The sequence below is a fragment of the Pieris brassicae genome, chromosome 2 (assembly GCF_905147105.1).
Source record: "Pieris brassicae chromosome 2, ilPieBrab1.1, whole genome shotgun sequence".
NCBI classification, from domain to species: domain Eukaryota; kingdom Metazoa; phylum Arthropoda; class Insecta; order Lepidoptera; family Pieridae; genus Pieris; species Pieris brassicae.
Genome location: NC_059666.1, coordinates 5,782,485 through 5,808,956, shown reverse-complemented (window position 1 = coordinate 5,808,956; position 26,472 = coordinate 5,782,485). Strand labels below are relative to the sequence as shown.

The following is a 26,472-nucleotide window of genomic DNA, read 5'->3' as shown; positions in this document are numbered from 1 at the left end:
TGCAGGCATATAATAAACCTAGAAAACCCGAGAAAATACAAAATAATAAGAAAAAGATCTTTTTCACAACATTAATTGACAGATTTTTGAGAAATGAGGCCGCTCATTATCATCTTACGGAAAAGGTTTTGTGACGTTATTTACCTAATTAGAAATTTCTGCGGGCTTTAAGACTTTTGTTAATGTTAATTCGGTTCAAAGATACTATATTTGTCAAAGAATTATATTCACTTAGTGAGAAACTTTAGAGTAGGTAAGTAATATACATCTTATTATGAAATTCTTTAAAAATAAATTTTTTTGTTGATAATATGTACAATATTTTATATAAAAATGTAGGTAGGTCGCATCGATGTTAGAATAATATTACAACACAATTTTTTTATGTTTTCTAAATACATATCTATTTTATTAATTATTATTGAACTTTTACGATTTTTATTTTTATATGTCTCGATTTTTTTTTGTTATTTTATAGGTATATTTGTTAAAAGGTTTTATTTATTTTAAACTGGATGGCAATTTACTAAATATGTGTGTGCCTAATGTATCTAGGCAGACACATATTTCGTTTACGTTACGTTTCGTAATTAGTCCTTGGTTGTATTAAACATAATTGATGAATATATCTTAATGTATATTTATATGATTTTTGTGTCTATAATAATAAATTTAATTAATTTTGTATATCAAAATTGTGGTATTGTTAATTAGTTGGTTTATATTAACTCATAAATTTGGTATCTCTGTATAGTTTTTCAGTTGGATTCAAATAATCGTAATAGAATAGTGTCTTCTATAATTTATTTTGCATTTTTGTATTTAATTTAACAATTGGTAGGCATCGGCGGCCTTAGGGGCTGGCGAACAGGGCAATCGCCCGGGGCCTCGCTCTTACAGGGGCCTCGCGCAACAACCCAAGCAAATTAAAAAAATATCGATTTCTTAAACTATTTTTTAAATTAAAACTTTTGAATTTGATCCTTAATTAAATACGGTAAAAACTTTATCAACTTCAGCAATAAACTTTATTAACTTGAGATATAAACTAATAATATAAATTTATGTATAATATTACATAATTAATGGAAATTAGTGATAGTGAACTTTTTAAGCAATGCTACTTGCAAATATCTATGACTGTAGGAGAATCATGCGATATTGATTGACATGAATTGTACGAAGACCTGAATATGTTCATCCGTGTGTATGAAGTAAACGACGACATTATCTCGGTGCTAAAATACATAATAGAAAAAAAATAACTAAAGATTGCTCCACTAGTACGTAATAGTCCTGAGAATTATTACTACCACACTTGTTACAGTTGCGTCTACAAGGAGATTTTCGAGGCTTAAAATTAACAAAACATATCTCAGGAATTCGATGACACAAGTTCGGCTTTCAGCCCTTACTATTATTTTAATCGAGAATCATGTAGCTCATTCATTAGATTATTTTGCTTTAATTAAAGATTTAAAGATCAAATCAAAACCCAAATTTCATTTATTTGTATAACTTAAGCATTTCTCCTTAAACATGACGAATACCTAAACTAAACAACCTACTTTCGCATCACATACTTTTCACGAAGGACAAAGGGCCTCGTAATGTCCTGCCGCCCAGAGCCTCGCAATGGGTAAGGCCGCCTCTGCTGGGAGGCGCTGCAGTGCCCCATAGTTCGATCAAGTATTATTTATGTGGCTTTATCATAATATATTAGCTTTGGTACGATAAACCAAACTCCTCCTGGCGCACACATTATCACATTTATTCATTTAAGTTAATTATAAGATTTAGTTTAGTATCTTTTAATTATTGTATTGTGCTAGCTAACTTGTTTTATGGTTTATTCCAATATGTGCTCATTTTGTTTTATTTCATATTAATAACCCACAACAACATGTTACTACTTACTAAGCGTAATTTTGCTGTTATCATGAGTTTTCAAAGCGTAATTGAAGCAACAATATGCTGTTTAACACTAGTACGGTCCATTTAAATACAACTTCTATGATAAATTTATTTACTATTTACATATCTCGACGTTTCGAGTGCTTTATATCAGTGGTTGTCAGATATAGACCGCAACGCTCTTAATGAATCAATGAAATTTTGAAAATCTTTAAATCTGTCCTGCACTAATAACTTATGGTCTTTATTTATATATATAACATAAATAAATGTTTTTTTCTCTCCAGGCCTAGCGGTACCATTCGTGGAGCTAACGGTTGCGCACGCGTCGGTCCTGACGATTCTCGCGATAAGCTTCGAGCGGTATTACGCTATTTGCGAGCCTCTACGCGCTGGATACGTCTGTACGAAGACTAGAGCAACACTCATCTGCGCACTGGCATGGTTCTTTGCCGCTTTGTTTACGAGGTTTGTATGTTTTGCTTAGTGTGAAGTGGGTTGCCTCACAAGCTTGCCGCAAGTCGCAACCGAACGGTCCACGGACAAGTCCATACGAAGAATTTCAATAACTTCGTTGTAAATTGTGCTTGAATATATATTCATATTATAATGTCTCTCATATATACAATAATTTATGTAATTTAACTACGTGCGTCTAATAGTTTTAGTAACTCGTAAAAAGATTGTTTTTAATTGTGAACGTTTTCCTATGTTTAGTACTATATTCATTTTTGTAACAAATGAACTGCTGAGAATAAATAATTTTACTAGATATTATTAGGTTTATTAGTAAGTTTATTTCGCTATGATCCATTTTACTTATAATAGCCTACGCTGGAAGTATATTCAAACAAAATAAATATTCAAATAGATCCAAGCGTCTTTAAGTACGAAAAAACAAAACGAGAACTTTCTCCATCTTGTCAAAGGTTGTCTTTGTCATACAAATACATGCCATTTGTAACCTTGTTATCAGTTCGGTCATAAGTTATAAAGTATTTAGATCAAAATAAAGGGATGAATATCACAAAAGTTTAGTAAAGAGTTTGTCCGGATTATAGTGCCCATTTCAACGAAGGATTATCCGTTAAATTCAAGGGAAGACAAAGTTTCTAATTGTAAAGTTTGACAACACGTCAGGGCGACTCTAGGAGTTCGGGTGCGAAGTGCAAATTGGAACGGAACAACTTTGTATGTACTGCATAGTTCTCATTAGTGATTGAACTCTTGATTGGGCATTAAAATTTAATTATTGCTAAAAGACATATTAACGCCTTCCGGAGTTTTATGTGTTTAGAAGAAGGGAAGTAAGATCAGGATTAGATTGTAGGTTGTTTTAACAGTATCTGAAAGTTTCTATAGTAATAACAGTAAGGTTATTTCGAAAAAATATCTTATTTTTAATTCAAAACTCAGCGAATAGGATTTAATGCTGATGATATTTTGACGATAGAGTCAATGTTAAAGAACATCTTGTGTTCAGTTGATAGAGTTTTGTACAGGTTCGAGTCCCTTAGCAAGCAAATTAGTTATGTTTTTGTACATACATACACAATACTTGTGGTACTTAAAAGATGTAAGATTTTTTTTGTATAAATTTGTCATATTTTCTCAAATATAGTTTTTGTTTTCGTGTACTCAATAACATAACTTTTGCAACAGTTGTTAGTCGAAAGTTGATTTTATGGCTGTTGTATGGTGACGATAGAAGTTTGAATTTAAATTATTTTATTAGCTTATGCACCTTTGATTTCTAACTTTTTATTTCAGTCTTTGAGCACAGTTTTCTGTTAAGTCATAAAATAGTATTTTTATTTTCAATGGTTTAAAGTTTTCCTACAAACTTAAAATATTAAGGTATTTTCTGCTCTAAGTAGCTAAGTAGTCGGCAATGTTGGATAAATTTCACAAATATAGGCAATTGTCAAATAAATTCACTCCAGTTACAACGTCTACGAAATTTTAAAATTAGTTATCAGCATTTTAGAATCAAATAGTATACAAAACGTTTCAGTTCTTATTTCAATATCAAAAATTTTATCAGATGGGGCAATCGAAACTAAACGAAAACTCTTGAATCACCCCTATCATATCGCATTATTCTTTTTATACATATCAATAAATGAAAATAGTTATGATATCACGAAAAATAATTTATTGTTCGGTTTGTTTATTGTATGTAGGTATCATATCACATAATGAGCAACAAAATAAGCTACCATTACAGATTGCTCCAATGCAGCAACTGTTCAAATTTATATCACATACAAAACAATACATATAAAAAAACAAAACAACAACAGGCTAAAATAATTAAAAATTAATAAGCAGGCCTTTTGTCAGTTCCCTCAACGGACTATTAAAAACGTGTGTTAATATGTGCAGTTAATTAATTATTTCCATACATTGTGTCATGTGTGCCCTTATTATTTTGTCAGAGGAATCAAACCAGAAATCACTTAAAGCGTGTCTGAACCGCAACCGTCACCAATTAATGCAAATTTCAATTCACAAGCACACTACTGCGTTATAAAAATACTTTGGCGCTTGGCACTTTTAAAACGGTAATAAAACAGCTGACTATAGCACAGATTAACAACACCGACAGTTCGCAATACTCTCTTGCACTTATTGTTTAAATTTTAGTATGGCCATAAACTTGTCTAGGTTCTTGTAAGACTATAAGGCTTGCTGTTTAGTGCTTATTTGGTTGTTAATCAACGAATTGTATTTTACACTGCGTTAATTACAAGTAAATGTTTGTTTTTTCTCATTGAGTTTAATAGGTACTATTAGCCAAAGTAATGATGAAAACTATTTTAATTACTGTATAATTATAGCTCTATTTAATATTTAAGTTATGCCTACCTACCAAAACGTTTTACTTGCAGTATAGTCTGTAAAAAGAAATATTTTTTACCATAGATTAAATGAATCTGACACATCACTTCAATATTTTACGCTAAATATGACATTAGTCATCGAAAGGGATTGTATTTCTGACAATTCATAGATTATTTATCAGCCGAGTTCTGTTATAGTAAATATCAATATTTATAGTTTATGCGACGCTATCGAAACTTGTGCAATTTATCTGTCTACCATTTATCTGAAGCGTATTTGAGCATTTCTTTTATTGAGATTCAAACATTGATTTTTTTAGGGTGGTATTAAAATTAATTAATTATTATTTTAGACTTCGTGGGTAGTTCGGGTTGCGTGTGTCAACACAAGTCCTGTATTTATATTTCATTTAAAAATTTTATTTGTGGAAAATAAAGTTCAAATATATGTTTCAAAATCATAAATTAACACAAAGTGACGAGTACATAAATAGTTTAGAGCAAAATACGTCAAAAATAGACGTAAAATAAACTATGAATAGAACACTTATTTATACATTTATACGCGACTAACTTTGTTCAAAATGACTATATTTTCTTTGAATATGTGTGTTTCGGAAGTATATTATAGTGAATTGTGATACTATTGTGTTGTGGATTTTGTCTGTTTGCCTGTTTATTTTTTCAAGGCCTTTGTTAAAACATTGTTTTATTTTATTAAGTGTAAATAGCGAGGAACTAGCAACATAATTCATATGATTCAATTTCTTTTAGAAGGAAAAAGAATAATGCTTTGTGAAATTCTCTTCGTTGCCTCAGCTTTAGCCACAATAACTAAATGCAAATTTCTTCTTTAATTAAGAATTAAATTAGAGCTCATCCTGTAAATGGAGAAGAGTATTATGGTTGGGCACTTAAACTAGAGAAAAAATATTTTAAGATTTACATATAACGTATAAGCGATCAGCTTTAGCACGGAGTGTTGTATATTTTTGAAATATTTAACTAACTATTTTGTATAGAACTGATACTATATTTAAGAATTGTATAGGGAAATATTATAGATATATATAAATATTATTTTCCATTACTGTTATGAATTCTATTTCACGGTAAAATATGCACAAATGCTATTTACAATTTAAACTATATTTTGTGAATTTAAAAATAATTGTTTCATCAATCAAAACCAACATTTGTTGAAAGAAGGCAGCAGTCGATGCACAATATAAACTAATGTGTTGTCCCTATAAGGGACGGACACATCGATAGCGCGCAGACACATCAACAAAAGTTGATAAATTAATCTATTATTTATATTATATATAAATTGTATACACATTTAATCAGTCCATAGGAAAAGTCCAAGGAAGCGATATTAGAAAATTCCTTCGTGTAAAATTTTGTTTTTTGTATTTTTATGGCCCGTATCATCAAGTCCAGTGCAAGCGTGCAGTTTATCGCCGCTCCCGGCAGAGCTCGTTACTCGTTACACGTTACTCGTACAGTTTACAACTTACCAAATGTCATTTTTAAAGTTATAAAACTGAAATGACAAGAGGGGCATGGGGCATTCTTATATCGGGTTACCGATTCGAAGCAATATTTTTCCAACTGCTGAAACTGCTGTTTATTAAGATATAGAAACTTAGGAAATATATATTTATAAAACTGTATTTAATATGTGGAAGATCGAAAGTGTTAGTTAAGTTTTATTATTAAGCCATACCCAGTAAATCTGTTTTATGGATCATTCATTCATAATTAAGGGATTTTTCATTGATTTTCTTATAATCCTACAATCTCATCATAAATAATTCATAGGATATGCGCGTATCGCCGAGGTTATGCCGTATTTATTTCACATAGAAATAGAAACTCGAATGTTTCTTACAGTTATAATATGTCCAGGACCATTGTTCTTTCAATTTCCTGACAAAATCTGAAAGAAGCCGCACCGCTCATCATCACCCAATAATCGTTTGAGTGCTTACGAAATAACGAGTGATGCATGACATCAAATGCATAGAACCCTTACTGACAAGGTTCGTACAACACTATGACAGCTATATGTACGATTCGCTTGTTTGCACAATGCTTTTTCGCACTTTTCATTTCTCCATATCATTTTATATATTCGTCTAGATCATATTTCTTTGTCACGTTCATAAGTTCTGTTTCCTATTTTGGTTGGGATTGATTGTTTCTACTTATTTATCTTTTTTGCTGGTAGTACTTTTAAGTTGTTTATGTGGTTCTAATTATTATTATTTTCTTTTCAGTCCGATATTGGCCATAGCTGAACTTCACTCCGTAACAAGAGAAGATGGTACCGTCCAGCAATGCCTGACTCAAGCCGTCACTGTTTGGGAAATCACGTTCTTCGTGATGGTCATAATTCTCTTATATATACTTCCTCTCATTATTCTTATAATTCTTTATACGGTTATAGCTAAGAATTTAATATCTGCTGCCTCCAAGGTCGTGATGAACAAAACTGTAGATCCTTACAATGTCAGAGCCAGAAAACAAGTTATTTTAATGTTGGGAACTGTAGTGCTTTGTTTCTTTCTCTGCCTAATGCCATATAGAGTTCTCGCTCTGTGGATAATAATCACACCATCTGAGTTGTCAGATAATATAAGTCCTGAGAAATGGTACAACTTGTTATATTTTTCTAGAATAATGCTGTACATAAATTCCGCGATAAATCCAATACTGTATAATTTGATGTCTTCGAAATTTCGTGTCGGCTTCTGCAAAGTATGCATATGTTATAAAAGGGCAACGGACAGAAATCAGAATAGGCGAGTGCAGCGAACAGTGACAAATGGATCAACGACAAGCAGCAGCTTATCTAGAACGACAAATAGCTTGAAAAAACTGTTTACACACCGGACTAGTTTCGATAAAAGCGAAACGGAGGCGGAGAAGGAAAGCAAAGACGTCGCAAGACATAATTTCTTCGCCATATTTACAAGTAAGAGATTTATAAGGCAGCAGTCAGCTCCGGTGTGCGAGTCTAAACCGAAAATAAACAGAATGCGTAGCGAAGGTAATATGACGGAAGTAGAGAATATATTGCCTCTAGATAGGCCTGGAGATAGAGACACTCCGAGATTTATCGGTCATTCCAATGTTAATACTAAAAATAGATTGGATATTGAGTTGGATGGTAATCGTGATCATGGATCGCTGAGGCGAACGGTCCTGATAAACAGTGCCAAGGCGAAGAGTTTGGAAGACAATAAAAAGTTCGTTGTCTATCAAAAGATAAAGGTTGATTGCGTCGTCGGCTTCAAGTCCAAGAGTGTGGATTATGACTTTCCAGAGAGTTTTGTGTGAATGTGCCACAGATAAAATATGTGCAGTATTGAAACCCCAATTTAAAAACTAAGGGTATTGCCATATAAGCCTTTATTTTAAAGAATGATAATAACATAAATTATTTAATGTAAATGCGTGGACTTTGGAGTATTTTTGAATTTGTAACATAATAATTAAACAAAGCCATTTATGTAACCTTATTTAACGAGTATAATATAGTATAAACATTAAACGTTATAAAAAAGACATTTGTTATTTTTGTGCATGATACTCTCGATAATTAGGATAGAGTTTTTTTAGCTGTTTACTGTATATTATTTAGCTGTGGAGTTCGAGTTTATTGTGCAAAGTTTGGTAATACCTCAACTAGTCAGATCTTTTCATAAGCAAATACGGTTATTTAAGCCACGACTGAAACTTTTCCGACAGTTTTATGTACAGAGTTTGCTTTGTTATATTTCATACACTTAAATGTCATAGACAACGATGATTTTTTACATCCCACTTACATACGAAATGTTACAAAAGTAAAACATTTTAGAAGCCGTGGATAAGGAAATTAAAGGATGAAAAGACGCCGAGTACGCATTAGCATGTAATCTGTTACTTAGGTATATTAAAAGATGTAAAGTATATTAACACCCTATGTTTTCTTATATCAATTGCTGACTCGCTAGTCCGGTATTCGTGTCTAGGATTCACAGTTTTTAATTACATATATTAATTTACTTGTAAACAAATATAATTTTATTTCTGTAATGTTTTCCAATTCTATCACTTTCTAGAGCTTGACAAATAGCCTCCTTCTAGTCTTTACTTTTACGTATATGAATCACCCATAACTTAACAAGCATCGCGAGGAGAAAAAATCAACTGCATTTTCGGGCACAGAAGATAATCGCCTTGTCTTAAAACACAATACATACAGAAATTTATAATTTGGAAGCCAATTTCTGTATGTATTGTCTTTAACGAATTTTTTTAGCACCAATGCTTTTTATATGAAAATACAATATTTATAAACACTGGCTCAAAGATCCACGTTCTTGGTTCTGGTAATAAATTTTGGTAGTGATTATAGATCATGTAGATCAACTTTATTAACAGACTTTCGGATATTTGAGTCTATGACGTGCTAGTTTCTTTGATGTTTTTATTTAACGTACGTGTATGTGTTAATTTCGCACACGGTACATAGAACAAAGCAAAGATGAGGTTCGGCAATACGGTGATAGGATCACATACACACAACACACAATAATAAAACACTTTAAAAAAAAGAAAGAAAACAAAATATCCCAAATAAAGTCTCTGACTGAGTTTCAGTCATGCAAAGTCGTAGTATATTTATAATATTAATTTGAATGTTGCATGATAGTCTAGGATATTTAATAATTTTAAGTTACAATCCAAGCTTGTCAAAAAACGTTACTAAATCAGATTATGTAATGTATATAACAAGGTGCCAAATTAGTGTAAGTTAAAATTAAGATTATTACCCCAAAAATACTATTGTAAGAATTAGTAAATAAATATTTATTAATCTCTTGTTATTTTATTATTATATGAACTTTGATTATTGGCCTACGGTTTCTCTTTACGATTTTCAGGTTTCAAGTGTTGTGAACTTTTATAATAATTATAAATATCTTAATAATTAACAATAGTATCGTGATATTAAGAATATTACTTAGTTTTAGAAATTTCGCAGTTTTTGTCCTACGGGACTGGAATATTAATGATATGTTACACAACGATATACTTAGACTAATTAGAGTAATTTATTAAAAATAATTTAAAAGATAAAACATTCCGAGAAAGTTATAAGTCCCACAATCAAGCGATAAAAATATATCCACTATTGGCTAAGACTTACAAATATTTCCTTAGCTATAAAGTTAACTTACGATCATAAAACTATATTTTACAGATGAGTAATATTGGTCTGTTTCTCGACGCTCGTATCTCAGCCACTTGAAACCTATCGCATTTGCTGCGAATGGACAAGTTGTATCGAGTAAACGAGCGGGTTAAATTTCCTCTTATAGTGTCAGCTTTTGTAGTGTTAATGTTATATGCAGCTTTTACTTACGACACCTCTATAAGAACACTTTTATCGGATTACAATGCGTATAGATACGGCTTTTGTGAGATAACGTATTCTAATTAAAGAATTTGAAATAATTGCAGTACTTGTTGAGTTTATTCGTTACGGACAAAAATCTAATCTTTCTTTTGTCTTTCTATATAATTATGATTATAAGTATAAACATTTTAGAAAATTATATGGTAAAACAGTTGAGATTTAGTTTCAGAGAGAAACAGAAACCCAATTTTGAAAATTGTCACAATTATTAGGTGACTACGACCAGTTTTAAATTGAACTGACTGCCCCCGCGAACTTATTGCATTAATATGTTTTTTTTTACTTCAGCCTACCTTTTTAGTATATACATACCAAAACATAAAACATTGTTTGTTACTACCCCATAGGAAAGTACTAAAGAAAACTATTTTTTATCAATTTTTCTTTCCACAAAATCCTTCCTCAGAGTTGAGGAATATATAAAAACGTACTCAAATTGGTACAACCGCCATAATGTCTTAGGCTTAGTAACTAATTTTGTGATAATTTTTTGTTAATATATGCTTAAATAGAATTTGTAAGTATGTGCAAAAAAGTTTTTCGTTGTGCGATATTCGCCTTTTCTAGTATTTGATTTTTCATTGTATCAACAATCAATTGCTTAGAAACAGAAGTGTACAGTTAAACAGTGGCTATCTTATTTAGTAATATAACACAAATTTTAAAAATTCTGAAAATATATACTATCACAGAACCAATACCAATTATACATCTGTTATTCCGAAGATGAGAAATCGTCAATAACTGGGTAGAGAGCAGTAAACAAAAGAATGTAGTTATAACGCTATCGTTGAGTATACACGGTATGCGGATATTTTGTCATTCCAGAGATATTGCGACTACAGGCATTGTATTGAACAAAAGAAGTACGATAAATACTCGCAGCATCTAGCGTTGTATCCTTCTTTAATCAAAATACCAAATTCTTTTTACCAAATTCTACGTTTAGTATGCAGAAAATGTAAAAATACTGTGTATTCCATAAATATTATAGGAAATTCTATGAGGTAGGTTTAAATAAAGTAATGAAATTGTCTCTTGTAATTACGTACTTCTTTTAAACATATACAAAGTTTAAAATAAAAGGTTTACTTTTTTAAACTGAAATTGTGCGAAAAAAGTGCGATGCGGGCCTTTAATTGAACCACACTAAAGACGAGTTGAGCATGGACATCAACGATACACTTTTCTTACGTTCGCCTAATATTTTGTATTAGAGTCGCCTGGACTCGGCAGAGCCGGCAAGACCTACCACATAAAGTTAGGAAAGATCATAGACACACACAAATCTGCGTGATAGCGTACCTGAAATGCTACTATTTACGGGACCTACGTATTAAAAAAATATATTTTGTGTTTGAATTGTGTAAATGGTAACAATTATTATTTTAAAACTATATAACTAAGCCAGTTCTTCAGAAATTCAAAACGTTATTAATAATTATTAATGTAATAAAGTAAACACCTTGAAAGTATTTTTATAAAATTGTTGAAATGAGATATTTTCCGAGCAAACATTCTCTGCTGGAACTAATATTATTTTAGACGTAACTGACTTCAAGCAAGAACTACTTTTATAAAGCCTCGATTTTATATCCAACTCGCAATATAGGTAATGCTTTTTAAATGTTAACCTCATCTTCTTATCTAAGTGATTTTTCAAGAGGAGTCTATGTTCCTTGATGGCAAAATAACATTATAGATCTTTTATTTCACTATTATATACGAATATTTTCTAAAATATTTAATATATTCGAATCAAAGAATCTATATATCTCTCCTTATAGATATCTATAGGATGTGCAAACCTTCTCTCATAAATAACTATAATCTGAAAATAATAAATCTAAAATTAATTATTGAGAATTTTACATAAACTAAAAAATGCGCTTATTATAACGCTTGTTCTTCAAGAATAATAATAGTAGAATATCACTAGCATATTTAGGTTGTGCCGCTGAAAATATATGGCTTTACTATTTAGCATATTTAGGCAATGGTATCATACATACGTTTCCCACATTTTGTATAAATAAAATAATATAAATATTTTCTTTGTTCACAGTCCCATCCTGGCTGTTGCAACGTTTACATACGAACGTTACGACGATGGTACTGAAGTTCCCGTTTGCCTCACACAAGCTGACACCTTCTGGTCGGCTCTATTCTTCATTCTCATCATCGCCATCTTCTTTATCATCCCTCTTGGCATCCTCTTAGTTTTATATAGTGTCATCGCTAAGAATCTAATGGAGAATCCTGTACTTATTGCTCATAATAGCAAAAATACAAACAATGCAGGAAACGTATTGAGGTACAGAAAGCAAGTCATCCTTATGCTGGGAACTGTTGTTCTGTCATTCTTTATTTGCCTCCTTCCATTTAAGGCCCTAACGCTATGGATAATTATATTTCCCCCAGAGACAATAATGTCATTAGGAATAGATGGTTACTATATACTTTTATACTTTTGTAGAGTAATGCTATACCTTAATTCAGCGATCAATCCGATTTTGTACAACTTGATGTCTTCAAAATTTAGAGAAGGATTTGTCAAATTGTTAAGAGTCAACAAATTGATGAGATGTGGTAGAAACTTGAGGGAAAATATGCAAAGAAGAGATACTTTTAATACTACCACATCAACTGGGTTTTCCAGCAGTCAGAATGCTAACGATTCTTTTTGGAGACGCTACAGTAATAGAACTTCTTCACAAAAACTCTTTCTAAACAGAGAAAGTAAGAAAATTAAGGAAGTCAAAGAAATCTTCGATACGAAAGTACAGCAGATGAAGGTCGGTGAAATTATCAATGTCGAGAACACACGACGAAATAGTATGAAGATCATAGCAGCAATGAATGAACTTAATCATGATTTGGACAGCATTATAAATGCTGATAACGTTAAACGTGATGCCAAAGTAGAAAAACCTAGCGACATAGAAGTACATGTTGAAATAAATACAGAAACTGTTCCTGATAAGCAAATACAGATTTTAAATCTAGACGCTAAATCTAACAATGTATGCGCAACACTCGTGCATGAATGTGATAGAAAAAAATATGTGTGTGTGCCAGAGCAAGATAAAACTATATTTGTATACGATTTTAAAAGCAACGAGAGTTTTGTGTAACAAATTGGCCGTGCCAAGTAAAATGCATTTAAACTTAATTTATAATAAAATTAATAATGTTTGACAATAGATAAGTTTATTTATATATTTATGATTATTTTAAGGTAATAGTTTTATGGATAATGGAAATAAAAACTGCCGATGTAAGTGCTATGTTATCAATAAAAGGTTTTGTAGTTATATTTGTTTTCCTTATATTTTTTCAGAACATCAGATGCATTTAATGACCCGCAAAGCATATAAATTATATCATCGTTACACAATAGGTGTTTGAATATGGTAACTATATAGATAGCTTTTTTATCAAATATAACATAATACAGAAATATATTCTTATCGAGCTGTATAACATCAATCACTCAGTAGAATTTGCATTACAAAGCAAAAACTGATAGTTGCGAGTATACAAGCTTGGCAAATTTAACCACTAAGGTCAGTGAGTGTTAAGCCACCACCAGACAACGAGTTGATGAGTTGATGTTTTATCAAATAAACGAAAATAGGGATATCGTCTAACCTAACGATAAACTTCGTTCACGGCATGAGTGCATCAAATGCTATTTAGGAGTAGACCTTGATTTCATCAAATAAACTTCAATATAAACTAAATTCTGTTTCTGGATCGATCTTGAACATATATTTATATTATATCGCATGTAACTTATATTTAAGAGCTGATAGGTGTTCCCCATTGAGAATACTCAACTGAGATCTCATTTCCTATAACATTACTTAACTAAAGAGGTTCTAGCAGGTCACTGTGCCACTTTGTCTTCCGAACTAATCTATAAATAATGTAAGCCTTCTATAAAATGAACATCTGTAGTGCGTACATGTTATGGCTTTCAGACATCTGTAAGTGACTCGTGGCTATAAAAACGTTGCATTATTATTCTCAGAAAAATGTCTTAATTTAAACTTTTACAAGAATCTGCTTGTTTGATGGCGGCTTAACGTTTTTATCTGAATTTGTTTATTTTAGATAATAAAATAAACTACTCCGTTGAGTATAAATTGTAAATAAATACTTTGGAATACGTTTTAGGTGTAAAGTCAAATAACATTTACATCGTAGATATTTTGAACTTACATAGAGCCTTTGTTCGGGAAAACGAACATATATAATCATACCCTTCAACACTAAGAAACAACCATGTGATTTTTTCTGAATATTACATGTATTTTAGGAACCTTTTTGGGTAAAGGCCTTCCCAGATTTTCCATGCATTTCTTCCATTCATCTTACCACAATCGTCGTCATCGCTTTTGTGGTCTTCTGACATTTCTCCCAGGAGTTCCCATGCATCAACGGTCAAGCTACGGTTTGTATACCAGTTTACGAACACAAGAAATACAAGGTTTGATGTTGTAAAAAGCACTTTTTTATTTCCAAAATTAATGCGTCTATAAAAAAACTCTTATTTTTCAACTAAAATGTTCCATTTATCGTTAATCTCGTGCTGGTAACAAGAACTTGTAGGAAATAGTGGAGTTTAAAACAATTTGAGCCTGCGATGCATCATCTGTGAATAGCGCTGCTGTCTCATAAATCTGCAGCAGATAGCTGTTGACGGAAACTTCCCTTAACGGCTAAGCTAACAAAGTGTTTTTATAGGATTTCAGCATGTGTAGTTTAATGTGAAATAAACTTACTTTAAACAAAAAAAAAACAATTTATGAATTCGTGCATAAATCGACTTTCGCGCCGAAGTTTCTATGTTGCTTTTCTTATTTGCAATCAAGAATTTTGCCGCAATAGTTGACGCTTTACTATTATGGTTGATCGATGCGATTTTATTTAGCATATGATGTTTACGTAAATTTAGAATGTGCTTTTTCGACAATATATAAAAAAAAACATTACAATAAGAATTACTACCACGTATAAGATTAATACAAAACCCCATACAAAGACACTAAATCAATCTTAGTTTAGGGTCTTGAGCAGAAAAGCTTTCGTTAAGTAAATAATAATGTAGGCTACGTATTATATAAATAAATAACAGTGACTGATGGAATTAAAATAATAATTAGATGTGCAAAATCCTGCAAAGAAATCATTTAAAAGAATTATAATAATACATTGAAATCATACTATTAGATTGTTGCGTGATTTGATTTGGATGGTCAGAACAGTGACTTTCCTCATGACGCGAGTCATCTCCTAAGCTCTAGCTTCTAAAAGGTTAGACTGACACAGACGCTAGTGGAAGTAGATACAGAGAAATGGTAAAAGTACGAGCTAAACAAAGCAAGTGAAAACTTTAACGTCGCCTTGACTGACTTGATTTTTTTCGATTCTTGTAACTAGGATATACGTCCTTCTCACACACTGTAAGTAAATCTAATAAATACTCGATATATTGCCGAGAATTTTCCTACTCAAGACCCTGGTTGGGTATTCGTAACGAGGTGCTTAATTTGTCAACGTCAGCGAATGGCAACAACACTGTACTTTAATTAATCCTGTTCCCGAAATTATTTAGGAGGCGTTACCTACATTCAAGACAGCAAAAATCTTATTGTATTGTATCCAAGATGTGAAAAATAAGCGAAAATACCAAAAAACAAACATCTCTTGAAAGATTTAGGTACATTATTATAAAAATGGCTCCAGTTACCGGGGTGGGTTTGATTCCCATAGTTAGAAAGGCACAAACGGGTAAAAGTGAACAACAGCTCAAAATTATTAGGGAAATAGACAAAGAAAGGAGTCAAGTATAAATATATAATATAAATAAATATAAAAAAACATTTATATATATATATATATTGGTTTACTTCTAAATATCAATGCATTGTCAGAAGTCAGTTTGTCTCAGATTTGCTGATGCACCCGACGTGAAGGTCAAAAATCCTACATATATTTAAAATGATAATTAGATCATAGATTATTAAAGGTCCTGCACCGTATGAGGGCTGTGAAATGTAAAATAAAAACTTTTTTTTGACTTTTGAATTTAACATGGGCACACGTGCAGCTCAGCTCATTAACTAGGGTGAATAGGGGGAAAATTTTACAATTTAAGTAAATAGTTTTGATTATAGCTTTTCACTTTCAGCTGACATAGAAGACATATCTTTAAATTGAATAAAAAATCTATATTAGATTTGCAAAAACAATAAAATAAAAGACGATCAAACTTTAATCTTTAATCGGATTACAAATATTTTTTACTTTTTATTTATTTTTAAAGTAATAGTGTTTGGTCTAGAGGCTTGTGCGTCCACCGCTCATCTCTGATGTCGTAGGTTCGAACTGCGGTTGTGCTCTAATGGATTTTTTAACATACTTACGGTATAGGTATCTTCGTGAGGAAACTGACAAGCCTTAGAGTCAAAAACTCAGTTTGTGTCCATAGAAGCGTGATCATCTGCTTGCCTATTAGAATCGAATAGATCATGAAATAAACAGAAATTTGAGGCCCAGACAATACCTAGCGCCACTATTTTTTTCCTACATGACACAAAGGCAAGGGACGTTAAAGGAAAAAAGCAATAAAATTAGGTGATAGATGGTGATATTTTTTTGTTAAACTTAGTACAAAAATCTATAGGTTTATTCAAATCTTTTTTTACACATCTATACTAATCCATCGCAGATAATTTATATAGATAGAAACAATAGTAAGGCACAATACAGATAATGGAAATAGAATCCTTTTACAAATTCGATAAAAAATAATAACGTGTCTTCGGTATTTCATTAGCGCATTTTCCTTCCTCCGCAGTTTGGCGTCCGACCAGATAGTCACTTTGGATACCAACAAATTTCTTTTATAAGCGATGTGCTTAGAGTCGATAAGATTAAAGATAATAATATATTTATTAAATGAGATCTCGTTAGTAACATAAATGTTTATCGGTAGACTATTACCGACGGTTCTACGGAACAAGAAAATCAAATATATATATCTTGTGCCATATTCATTTAACGTTTATTTACGGTACCTGTTCTCGAAAAACTTATTTAAAAAACTTTGTCGTAAGTCATTTTATTCCGTTTATTGAAAAAAAATGACGAATTGAAGACACAAGACACAAGTCTAGCAGAGGAAATACCCAAAATATTTAAAATCATATACGTAATCTCTTATAAACGTCACTCAATACTAAATCGCCTAATTTTGATTTTATTATATCTATACGGGACGCCCAAAAAGGGTAGTCAACGCACATGGACAGCCATTAAAGCACCTAGCGTTGCCTGCCTTTGGAGGAGGAGTATGCTCTTTTTTAAAACAGGTGGAGAGCGTATTTCCGTATTTCTTTTATTTCACAGTTCACTTGTTTGCAAAAAAAATATCTTGTGAAACGGACCTTGGAAGACGTCCTTATTACAAAACGTGTACTAAATTCAGTACGCTATTTGTTACCATGGTTACCATTAATTGGAACATAACCATGATGTTGACGGTTATAGATAATAGGACGGTTTGATAAAAACCTTCTGCGATCAGAAAAAGAGTCGGGCTATCGGGGGGAATCTTGATCTGAAATATAATTTTGGATTATCGACAAGTGAACATCTCTAGAAAAGGTCAACAGTCGTTGGGTCGAAGCAGTTTTTCTCAATCAGTAGGTTTTCGGGAAATAATAAGAAACCAGTCGAAATGATCTCACGCACTTACCCGCAACTTATACTTTGATTGAAATTTGTTTTTCGTGTTTTTATTTCCGATATATTTTATTGGTAACATACATCCGAAATGTGGACATGATTTTACCTTTACATCTAGTTCTTTCATAAACAAGAACTTCCTTTTTTATCTCTTAGAATCTCAAGAATAGAACCTACATTGATATATCAAACTTAATATTTTGACAGCAAATAATTAATACAGTTTTTATTATCATTATTAATTTACCAAATATATATATTCATTGTTAGATTTTTTGAATTTTTAATCCCTGTATTAATAAATGTTTTCATTTATTTATTTTTTAATGCAATTCTAATCCAATAGTCCAATAGTCACTTATTATTCTAGTTCGACAAAGAAAATAGAGAACTAGTTCTCTATGTACTACTATTGGTTAGAATGTCTTGGTGTAACCAAAACGTACTTAGTACATAAAAATGTCGTAAAACTTTGTTTTTCGTTGTAAGCTCTCTTATAATTCTGTAAGCGATTAAACAGACGATTTGCACCCGAGCGAACAATAAAAACTTTAAACTACGTAATCACCTCGAACTGAAAAGCCTTATTCTTTTTAGTTCTATACTGTTGTTCACAAAATTAAACGTCTTAATATTGCCGAAGGAACAATTATTCCTACGTTCAACAAATATCAACATATTTGTCATACAATGTCAATACATATATAGTAAGAAAACAAACAATGTACTTCACAAAATCCGTTTATGACCAACGCAAATTAGATTAAATTGAAAATTTTCGTTAATAACCTGCCATCATTATGGTAATACACGTTGCTCGTAAGCTTTTAGTCAAAAGCTAATACAAACGTAGTTTATTTACGCGCAGAGAGGAAGCTTCTTTGTGGGTGATGACTATTTCGTTAAAAAAACTAAGGTGATTAGTTTCCCGCTTTGTTTTTCTTATACATACATGTGATATCTTATCACTCGCTGCTATTGCTTATTAGACAGATAACTCGGTTATGTGTCAACCAACCGAGTCCATCTATATATTTATTTACATTCAAACACAGTTACACACATATTATTTTGAATGTTACTATAATCCAGTTAACACTGATATGCATCTTTAGTATGCGAGCAACCTTTACAAGAGATTTTCTTATCTTGGATATATAATTTTACCCGCAGACTTCGACTATTTGACTGTGTTAAACAGGTCATTCTTGTTCACTTCAGAATCATCATCGTTTGTTTTCAAGATAAGGGTAAGTATAAAGTTTAAAAAAAACTCTTACATTTATAAGATTTTAAACTAGTTTGTAGATAACTTAATAGACTTTAAATAACTTTTAAGATGTAACTAGTTGAGTTTAGATGACATCTTTTTCGCTGATTCCGTTTTGGAAGAATTTCTCGTAGATGCATTTTTCTGATTGCCTTCGTATGGGTTTTAATTTCTAAGCAGATATAATATGATTTCAAAAGTAAAGCCGAAGGCTTATGACATTTTACATTTTTGCCCCCATATATAGAATGTAATAATACCAAATTCTTTAACCCATATATTTTCTTGCAACTGCTTTCAGGTGCCATTTAAAATCATGTATATTAATTGTATTTGAGTACGTATGAATACTATTAATTCCTGTAGACCTATTTCTAGTATAAGTCTAACTATCTTAGTTTTGTTTCTACTGTTTGTTTAATAACATATTTTTTCTTATCCGTGAAGCAATAAATACTCTGTACAACTTCTATATCTATGGTAACCTTTATTGGTAGTGTCTTACGTTTTACGTACGTACGTTACGTAGTATTACGTTTCCGTCTTGAACTAGTACGAAAAAAGAACTTTAACAAAATATAATTAGTGTAATATTTATATGACTCAACGTCCGATAAATTATTGAGACACGATCCTCATGTTGCGCATTAGCATGCAGTTAGGTAGTTAAATGAAAAACATCTTTGCTTTACTACATGTTCTATGTCCTGCATGTGATTCACGAAACTCGCCAAGTCAAAAAGGACGAAACTTTCTTAGGCCATAATGTTTTACGAATGTAATTAACTGTTTATGTTACCTTTCCGAGAAATATTTACAATTTATATTAATTAAAGCTTCATCATTATTAGACGTATTTAAATAGAATTTCATTGAAGTATTTTTGGTCATGCAAATTTTATTAATATTTAAATTATCGACTCAGGATATATAGGGTTAACAAGTGATAGAAAGAAATGGAATAGCTTAGGGAAGACCTTTACCGCGACTACAGACAGACGGACGCTTTTATCAGAATAAAAGTAATATTTTATTATGTAGAACAAAAGAATAATACAATCTGTTATAATATACATATTTGTTTAAATATTCATTTTAAATTGCATTTGACATCAAATAGAATTAATTATTAACTAGAACAAAGCTACTTTATTTAAATCTGACAAATTTTCTGAATAACGTATAATTTCTTCACGATGTCCACTCGAAATTGGGGAAGTAAAAAAAAGATCAAATCATATTTTATGATGCGAGTTATAAGCACGGCCATCTTCGAAATAACTTTTCTTGTACACACAGAATATTGTAATCAATAAAACTTGATTCTAAAACGTATAACCTTTGCTAGCGACCCGATCGAAAACATAGCTCGTGTTTCGACCATTTATAAACAAATGTTTTTTAAAATGCTTGCAATAGCAATATTGTATACTGAGAAAATCACTCGCTGTGTCTCTTGTCGATAACGTAAGCATATTTTATGTTTTTGACTGACGAGGTAGGGGAAATTACTTGATAGCAAAAAGTACGATAATGTTCTTTGAAAGACTTAGCATGGCTAAAAGGTGAATAGTCGTGAAAGTTAAGTTAGCTTAAGAATAAGTTTATGAAAAAATTAAAACATCGTCGTCCTCTACCACGCTTTTCGTAACGTGGACAACAATTACTATCTCTTATATCTTGCCCAGTCTACTGCCACTTCTTTTTCACCAGTCTGATTTTCGTCAAGCTTTTTTCCAAACAGTTTTAGTAGAATTTTAGCAAAGACTTAATATTTGTTGGTCATAAGATCTGTCACCTTGTTTGTGTATAAGAAATGAGTCCAATTTGTACGTATTTATTTATTGTCGGCCTACTGACTGTATACATTCTGTAGCATTTATTGGCCACTTATTTTTTTAGTTCGCAGTCTGCAAAGTTTCCAAAGAGGTGTTATTTTAATTTGAGCCAGAATCGACTTTCTTATCGTCTAATAACAACGTAATTATTACCGTAATAAAACCATTTAAATACCAAATAATTTTCTTGTCTTCTTGAACTGCTTTGTAATAATTATTAGATCGTAATGCATTTATAACACTTTCCATTTAAAAATATGTATACATTTTAATTTAAGTTAGAATTATGCTGGGTATTTAATAAATTCACTGTGGTACAAAGTTTACAAAACTTATGTCGTTTATAAATCCACTATGCAATACTACAGAAAGTCAATAAGTAAGAATAAATATATAGCTTAATTGGGAGACAACCAAATTTAAGATTTATTTCGTGTAAAACAGTTAAAATAAGAAAAATATATGCCTCCGTGCCCCACTTCTAGTTACGTATTCACCTATTTGTCATATAATTTGTTCTATAAAAAACTATAAAATCTAATATAAAAGTAGAGGCAGGTGCGCGGAATGTGTTCGGTTTATGAACCGTTCAATTTCACTCGCTCGTAAAACAAGATGGCCGACCATTGGCTGACAGATTGAAAATAGCTGACCTCAGTCATGTTTTGTTCGTAAATAGCTTTAAAACTGATTTTTATTATGGTACTAACCACTACCGTAAGTCGATAAAAATGTATATATATTTTTAAGGTTTCTTCAGCTAAGACAAACAACGAGAACGCCATCAGAGCAAGGGGAAATTTGACATGTGACATATAGAACAGACAAAATTTCTGTAGCTACGTAGAACTAACATGTAGCAAGTAACAATGAAATAATGAAAAGCACTAGTACTGACGGTTAAAAGCAAACAGAAGTTTCTGCACTTTAAGCTTTCTTCGTTATCAACTTTGGTCTCCGGCCATAAACGGGGCTTGTTCTGCATGTCGAAATTTTCAGAAGGAAAACGTTGGAACCAAAAACGCACTGTGTTTTGTTTTGCGACACCGGCACCATACACATTAATAATCTTTCGAGCCGTTTCTGCAGCACTGGGTGTCGCGATGGAACTTACTCGTAAATAACACGATATTTCATGTTTTCCATTTTATAAATAGAGTGACGCAAAGTAAAATAATTGAAACGGGAAAATGTAATGACTCATCCTTTTCGAAAAACAAATGCATAAATGGCTGTTTTTTTAATTTTGGATTTCCTAAACAATATTTGAGGTCAAATTGGTACGACAAAATGCCAATTTCATATGTAAGGACCTAATATCAGTCGTCTGCTTCATTGGGGTATGGCAGCATACATACTTAATAATTCTTATCAGTATCGTAAGTTTTTGCAAGACGAATGTAAGATCTATCAATTGAAGAATGTCCTACACATCAATTCGTGCATATCCACCACGAATATATAGATTCTCTTTTTAGAATATATCGTAAGAGTTGCTCTCAACTTTACGCATTCAGTATTCCAGCCACGCGTGACCTTCAGAATAACTTCAATTCCTTCTTCGGGCTTTACAACACTTGTACTAAAATGGCATATTTTATATTTCACCCACGAAGCTTTTTTTTAATGGTATCGCCATGCACACTTGGTTGGGAAATACATTTTTTTTTCAATTTCGAAGGTATATGAGTCCTCATTGTGAAGGATATCAGTTTCTTTTTAATTTAATTCTCCGCAAATTGGTCTGGAAAGATCGCTTATAAGGTGGTGAATTCATTGTTTGTATTACTGTATATATTTTAGAAATAAAAAAATAAGTATTAATAAAATTAATATTGTATTTAAATTTGCATGGATTTATAGTCAAACTATAAATATAGGCAAGTAAAATAACGACCTTTTTTCTGGTGAATAATAAGCCAAGGAATCATTATAATATGAAATACTATCACAAAAAATGTGTAGATTGTAGAGAGACATTGTATAAAGTCGATGTATTTATAACTCAAAGTTGCTCACAAATGATTATAATACATTACATTGTGTGACGCGGACAGGTTGAGTAATTGGGGCAATTCTGCAGAGGGCCGTTTTGGGACAGACTACCGTTTAATTCAAAGACGGAAGCGATTTTAGAACGTTATAAAGCTATTCATTATATATCTAGACATTTTAAACTATAAACAAGCTGAGACAATTGAGTATTTTCGTGTCATGTTGACTTTTCTAAATAAATCGATGAAACTACTTTCTTTGGATTAGATCCTTATCATCTCTTTGGTAGTTCCAAAAAATTATGTCAACCTCGAATACGAAAGATATAAGTAATAATATGAGTATAAGATAAAATAAGATTTAAATTTCGAATGAAGCTTGCTTTCCTATAAACACATTAAAACTAAGAGCAACAGCTTAAGCGTAATAATAATAAATAAATATTTCAATACAGAATTTTACCTGTTATCGTTGGTATAATTAAATAATTTTGGTATATTAATTTAAAAGTTATGTGATTTATAATAGCTTTTTTAAGCTTTACATTAGGTCATGGGACACACGTTTATTTTGTAATCAATATTGAATAAATCATTATTATGCGTATCTCCTATGACTTGCCTCACCATTTGTACTTTATTTGAGCCCGTTGATCTTGATTCGTGGAGTAAATATTTATAATCCACTGATTCTGTGGCATTAATGCACGTTGCGTTTACCTGCTGTGCGCTTTTCACAATCAAACTTATTAAATGAACTTATGTTTGAACGTTCGAGTTACAAAGATTTTTAAGTGCGGAGTCGCTTAGTAATTCTTATTCAAATATATATTTTTGTAGGATCATAAGAGTGGATTCTGTACGTGACGTGACTTGCAGCAATAAAGAATACGTCAGGAGCAGGTCGAAGCTGGCAGCCAGGTGTGCAGATACCGAAAGGATTGGCGAGTCCTGGTACCAGCTGGTAACAAGTATATTATATTATTTGTAATTTGAGCAGATAGGTTTGCCGAACTGTTCCGGACGGTCGTTAGTCATATGCTTGCTTTGTCTTATAATTTTGTTACTGACTACCACTAACGTACAACGAATAAATATATATAAAAACCATAAACGGAATATTCATAATACCTATTTATATATACCTGTTCGAATTTGATTTCGTGTGGCCCCGACACGTTCTAACGGATCCGAACGATCCAATAACGGTACCCAATGACAAATTAAAAGCTGCCCACGCGACCAATAGTAATCAAAATAGTCATAATCAGATTAGGGTAAAAAACCGCCTTCACTAGGGAAGGCGAGGACCTTTACTACGTACTTCTTTCACTCCAGTGAGCTTCTGTCCTGCCCTTCAGGTGATTGACCACTCTCAAAGACCCTTGCGATAGACGCGGGAAAAAAAATCATTTCGTGAGTATGATCGTGGTTTCTCCATGGCTCAGTCGATTTTATACTTAACACAGACTTTCGTTGAACGTAGCGATAATTTTCGGCTTCACAATTTATGGATGTAAGTGTTTGTAAATTTGTGAAGGGCGACGGAAAACGGTGATAATCACTTGATGTAGAAACGTCACCCATGACTGCATGCAAATAATTTAACTAAAAATACTTAAATTACGTAAAGTATCGGATTAGAAAACTCTTTTTGATTTGTGGAGGTGGCCGTTTTTAATGTCGACGTTAATATGTCTACAAAGTTACTAATATAATTTTGATTCGTTTTGTTTACAATTTGTTACCTTATATATATAAGTCAAATAGATTAAAAGATCTTTTTACGTAATAAATTTTCTCTAAAATAATTAGCATAACTCGATATAAAGCTGTATCGATGATGAAGGTCCTCAGGGAAATTGATCGTTTTCGGAAAATTTATGGGGCGAACAAAATATTTGAGGTTTTACTTTCATTTAAACCTAAGCTGGATTATTTTGTCAAGAACTTATTTGGAAATTTATAATTTTTATTATACAACCGAGAGACTCATATGTTACCACTATAATACTATATAAAGAATATTTTTATTAGACTTGAAATTTAATTGAATTTTTGGAAATACTATAATTCAAAATTGTAAATTGATTTTTTTTCATGCCTTAAGCCCTCTTGGCTTGGCTTGGCCAAGAGCCTTAACTGGTCTATTATCTAATACATATCATAGCACCAGTCTAATTGAAATAATAATTGTTGGACCGAGAAACTCCAATTTACACGCCACATCATTAGTAAGTTAATGCTGGGTGAGATGAAAGTACATTAAAAAATCAATATAATTTAAACATTTAAAAGCGGTAAATAAACATCTTAACTTAAAATATAATCCCACATAACCAATAAAAAGATAAAAATAAATCAATGTAACATAATTTAGCTAAAATTAAGCCCGAATCTGGATAAATCGAGGGCAAACAGCCGATTTATCCTTCGTTATTGGTAGGAAGGCAAATAAAACGTTCTATTATCGTAACATTTTATTTTCACTCAACCTAATATTACTAAGAATTATAGATGTGGTCTTTGCAAATTTGACTCAGTTTAACTAGGACTTATCAAACTGTTTTTTATGGAAATGTATACAGAACTGGATATACGTCTGGCCACAAATCTACTTGATGTTAAGTGAGATTCTTAAAATCAGGTGTTAAGGGAATCTATATACACGGTTCAATGAACGCAAGTTATACTCTTTAGTGTTAAGGGCAAGTAGGACTCCTTCGTCTACCTTTTCCTGGTAGAGATTTTGAGATAAGGCCCACCGTATGCAATGACTTGCACTTTTGTAATATTCTTTCTTGTAAGTATACCGTGTAAATAATGCTAGCAATTGGCGGGAAGCAGTACAGGAAAGGGAGCGCTGGAAGATTCTCATTTCGGAGGCCAAGACACTTTTTGGGTCGCAGAGCCAGCAGAGTAGGTAAGTAAGTAAGTGAACAACAAACAATAGCAATATTGGCTTCAGCGCGCGGTCTCTTATACCTGAGGTCGTAGGTTCGTAGGTTCGAAATGGTCTGGACACATTAATACTTGTACCTGAAGGAAAACACTGTGAGGAAATCGGAATGCCATAGACCTAAAAAGTTGACGCCGTGTCAGGTACAAAAAAAGGCTGAGCATCTACTTGTCTATAAGAAAAATACAAATGATCACAAATCAGATTCCGAAATGTGACTCCAAGGGTTGTAACGTCATTGGTTTAGTTGTCAACTAATCGGTAATTTAATTTCGAACCAGAGAACATATTTCATTAAAATTATTGTATTGACGGGATAACTACTAAAATAATATTTTGTTCAAATTAATATAAATAAACACCCGAGGTAGATATATTACTAATATTGAAATTCTTAAGTAAGTTTTTGTTACTCCGTCATGAATT

General features: G+C 31.8%; 1 protein-coding gene across 2 annotated transcripts in view; it reads left to right on the top strand.

Annotated features, from left to right (window-relative positions):
* LOC123720655 (thyrotropin-releasing hormone receptor) overlaps positions 1–13,499 on the top strand; it is a 44,028-nt gene extending 30,529 nt beyond the window's left edge. Inside the window, exons 3-4 of one of the 2 annotated variants that reach the window (XM_045677357.1) lie at positions 2,202–2,382; positions 12,296–13,499. In XM_045677357.1, the coding sequence (XP_045533313.1) occupies positions 2,202–2,382; positions 12,296–13,364 (1,250 nt within the window). In that variant the 3' untranslated portion in view covers positions 13,365–13,499. Of the gene's footprint in view, positions 1–2,201; positions 2,383–7,039; positions 8,320–12,295 lie in introns of those variants that run through there. The other variant, XM_045677358.1, reaches the window with a different exon arrangement.
* The last annotated feature ends 12,973 nt before the right edge of the window (positions 13,500–26,472 follow it).